The following is a 3,524-nucleotide window of genomic DNA, read 5'->3' as shown; positions in this document are numbered from 1 at the left end:
ACGCCGACAGCAGGAACGCCGTCTAGAGAGGATTCCCGACAGCGTAGTCCCGCTGTCATGAAATTTTCTGACGACAGCTCCAAAGTTGTCGGCCGACAACTCAGCGGGAGTCCCCGACAACTTAAAGTGCGTATAGAGAACTCGCGACAGCGGGAGGTCAGGGTTCAGTTTGTCACAGAGCATCTAAAATGTTCCCCTCGACATCCTGAAGCGCCTGTAAAACTCTGTGTCGCACAGTGTGCCTTGAACAAATTTTTGCCAAAAGGTCGCGGGTTTCTTAACGTATCGCCAGATCCTCCGGTGGACAGGATCACCACCTTTTGCCAAAGCAATGGCAGCGGGGAGGTAAGCAGGGCGCGACGTGTCAGCAACATGTCCCGGTATCTCAACCGTCTCCTGCGTGCACCCCTTGCTCGTCGCCTCATATTGGACAAGACGCGGGTGACTAACATAAAGAAAAACATGTGACACACGGCGAGGAAAAACATTGGCGGCTCCCCCGCCATTTTGGATTTCACGCGTTAGAACATTCGGATGTTCGATGTTCGATGCGAAGACATTTGTGTGTATAAAGACGTCGCGACAGCGGCGTCCCGACAGCGGGAAATATCGCCGCTGTCGCGAAATGCTTCGTCTAGAGTGGGCCTTAGAGGTAGCTTTTTCCCACGAACAGTGATCGAATGGAACGCCTTACCTGACCATCTGGTAATGGCTAAGTCAATTGAACACTTCAAAGCTGGGGTAGCCAGTCATTATGGCTTCCCTAGCTGTACCCAGCTGTAGGAATGTGGCCAATCCCCAGCCATGACTTCTGTACATAGTTATTGCACTTGTTTTTGTTATTATTTGTTTGTTGTTATTTTTTTTCCTCACCACCACCACCGGTCACGCTGGGGAACAACCACTTCCCTAAGCACTAGACCCCGCGAGGGGTATTGCTTAGTATTGTATAGAACTAGAGAAGGGATGGTTACCAGGCTAGCCTCTGTAGGTGGCCTTACTCCCAACAACGTGTTCTTGCAACCACTTGGCTTACTTGCGATACAAAAATGGCGATTGACTTCACATACATGTAAAAGAGGGTGTACGTAGACGTTAACACTAAATGTGAAAATATTTTTTTCTTTATAATTGTGAAATGTAGCGTACCTGTTAAATGACAGGTGAATGGCGGTGAGCTTGTTTAGTTTCCTCAGCGCTGTTCCTGGGGAAAACGACTCTATTTGGTTGTGGTTCAAGTACAGAATGCTAAGGCTGGGAATTGTCACGAGTCCGGACCAAGGTACCTTAGTCAGTTGGTTCCGTTTTAAGAAGACGAGGGATATTTTATCCTTCTTTGTCCGAGAGAAGCTATGTTGGAATATTTCTAACTTCTCGAAGTCCCGGTTTGATAAGCCGACTCCGTCACAGTTCAGACAAGCCTCGGTGGTCTCACACCCGCGGTTCTCTGTTAAGACTATGTTTTGCAGCCGGCAAGTCCATAAAAGCGTTACAAGTAGGAAGTTATATAGGTTCATGCTGGACGTAACCTGAAATCCCGACTGTTAGTATAAATATGTCCACATCCGCTAGCTTTTCGGCACGAGGACCAACATGTTCTCAAGGAAATTGTCTCAGCCAAGGAAGGGCTTCAAGCGCTTGCAAGCAAAGCCTCCGGGGTGTGCTTAGTTGGCCAGGTGAGGTACAAGCCGATCAAACCCAGCCTGCAGCCCTGAGAGAGATTCCCGCTAATTAGTCTATGCCTCCATTGCCTTATTCATTATTACCTTCTCCTGATTGGTACCCGTTTTCCGAGAGCCGATCCCGGCTTCTGCCAATAAAAGCGCGTGACGATTACCAGCCAGTAGAAGGTAACGGACTGTCCCTTCAACCCATGCTTGGAAAATATCCACCCTGTCCTGGGTGCTGAAATACCAGCTCGTCGTCATCTTACCCTCGAGTTGGCTCCCTTTACACGTAGATTGCCAGTCTTAGTGAACTTTATTATAATGAACTGAGGTCTCAGTTACACAAAGGGATTTTACATGCCGTTCTTCGGTAACCTTCCTGCTACTTTCCTCAACAACCATATTTGAGAACCTCCATGTTGGCAATGAAGGATTACCAACGGCAACGCTTCCAACATACAAACAAGGAAAATCTACTTTTCCTCTTACATATCGCGCCTTTGGCGGATCCCTCTTTATCAAAACATCTCTGATATACACACAAACATTCTTGGCGTAAAGACAACAGTACCCGGAACCTGTTTGTCATGACAGATTTATTGTTTGAACCCAAAGGACGCCGGATGTCGCCCCCCTCGGCTGAACGCACGAAGGCCGAGGAAGGGTCCATCCCTGTCAGCAGGAACCCGACACCAAACGGTGCTTTGTGGCTCCCGCGTCATAAAATCGTCCGATTCATACAATAACAAACTGCTTCGTTCAGTTCTACAGTATCTTTGGTCGATAGCTTTTTTATGGATACACGTACATGTATATTGCAAATAAATAATGATGGCAGTTCACACCGGCTAGCACTAGTTATGGCTTCAAAGGGGATTGTCCATAAGTCACGATACACATTATTGGTATTGCCACTGCAAAATACGTGTATACATTCCATGATAATAGTACACATATTGTGATAATATATTAGAATTTATCGATATCGTAAGAACAAATGCCTTACTGCTTAACCAATCCACATTTGTTCTACCATAGTGGTGTGAGTGGACGGAAGTTTGGTTGGTTGGTTGGTTGCTCAGTCGGTTAGTTTGTTGTTTGGTTTGATAGATTTTAGTCCATCTCGTGAATTTTAATAGTTAATGTTTAGCTCTGAGAGAAGGTCGCTATAAATTTCCCTCTGCTTTTTGGCCGTCCACGTACGGATGAACTCCTCGATAACAGGTTCCATCTCGACAGGCTCTACTGGAGCGGTAAACCTGCATGGGTATAGTCAGGGAATCAGTCAGATTCAGGAGAGTTAATTCAATGTTTACATATTTACACGGAACTGTTTCCGTATTTATTTCCACATGCTAGGAACGTCCGGGACACTGACAGAAACTTAGGTCAAAGGTCCGAGAAAAGGTCATGTCATTTCCAGTCTTCATTTTTCTTCTACATAAAGTTTGAAAGGTTTAGAAATTGCTTCACATCGCATCCGCATGTTCCCTGGGACAAGATTTGCTCTCACCTCATGACGGCCCTCCCCTCCGGATCCACCAGAAACTTCTCGAAGTTCCAGCGGACGTCGCCTGCCCGCAGCGGCTTCCAGTACAGACTGGAGAGGTCGTTTATTATCATGTCGCTGGCGGGGGGACAACAGCTCTACACAGGCAATAAAGTAAATAAATAATATGGACATTTGGCATGGACAAGAGATTGACAACAAGAAACCAAGTACATTAAAAACTGGCATACGTACTATCAGAAAATAGCACGTGATAAGCTAGAAAAGGCCCAACCAAATCTCCAAGCAGATTCGGTGGGCAAGGGGACTTTATGTTGGCCGCCTGTATCCACGGGCTGACGATGGAT

At 46.6% G+C, this 3,524-nt stretch overlaps 3 protein-coding genes across 3 annotated transcripts in view; 1 reads left to right on the top strand and 2 right to left on the bottom strand.

Moving 5' to 3' along the window:
* LOC109483670 (tRNA (uracil(54)-C(5))-methyltransferase homolog-B-like) overlaps positions 1–2,310 on the top strand; it is a 4,535-nt gene extending 2,225 nt beyond the window's left edge. Inside the window, exon 8 of the mRNA XM_019786706.1 lies at positions 2,283–2,310. Coding sequence (XP_019642265.1) covers positions 2,283–2,310 — 28 coding nt within the window. The remainder of the gene's footprint in view (positions 1–2,282) is intronic.
* On the bottom strand, positions 2,255–3,339 carry LOC109483697 (glutathione peroxidase 2-like). Its single transcript, XM_019786737.1, has 2 exons — positions 3,181–3,339; positions 2,255–2,926 (listed from the first exon to the last, which is right to left on the bottom strand). Exons 1-2 carry the CDS (start codon positions 3,288–3,290, stop codon positions 2,800–2,802), a joined length of 237 nt encoding a protein of 78 aa, XP_019642296.1. The 5' UTR covers positions 3,291–3,339; the 3' UTR covers positions 2,255–2,799.
* A 147-nt stretch (positions 3,340–3,486) lies between these two features.
* The window catches only part of LOC109483669 (leucine-rich repeat and fibronectin type III domain-containing protein 1-like), a 1,706-nt gene continuing 1,668 nt past the window's right edge, over positions 3,487–3,524 (bottom strand). Inside the window, exon 4 of the mRNA XM_019786705.1 lies at positions 3,487–3,512. Coding sequence (XP_019642264.1) covers positions 3,487–3,512 — 26 coding nt within the window. The remainder of the gene's footprint in view (positions 3,513–3,524) is intronic.

The sequence above is a fragment of the Branchiostoma belcheri genome, unplaced genomic scaffold, assembly GCF_001625305.1.
Source record: "Branchiostoma belcheri isolate BF01 breed outbred unplaced genomic scaffold, Haploidv18h27 scaffold66, whole genome shotgun sequence".
NCBI classification, from domain to species: Eukaryota; Metazoa; Chordata; class Leptocardii; order Amphioxiformes; family Branchiostomatidae; genus Branchiostoma; species Branchiostoma belcheri.
Note: the sequence above shows the minus strand (reverse complement) of the source record. Positions and strands in the feature narration are given on the sequence as shown.

Bases quoted from the DNA above. Each gene is read 5' to 3' on its own strand.
- LOC109483697 (XM_019786737.1), bottom strand. From the start codon at position 3,290: ATGATAATAAACGACCTCTCCAGTCTGTACTGGAAGCCGCTGCGGGCA. The intron at 2,927-3,180 runs GTGAGAGCAAAT...ATACCCATGCAG, and splicing joins GAGGGGAGGGCCGTCATGAG to GTTTACCGCTCCAGTAGAGC.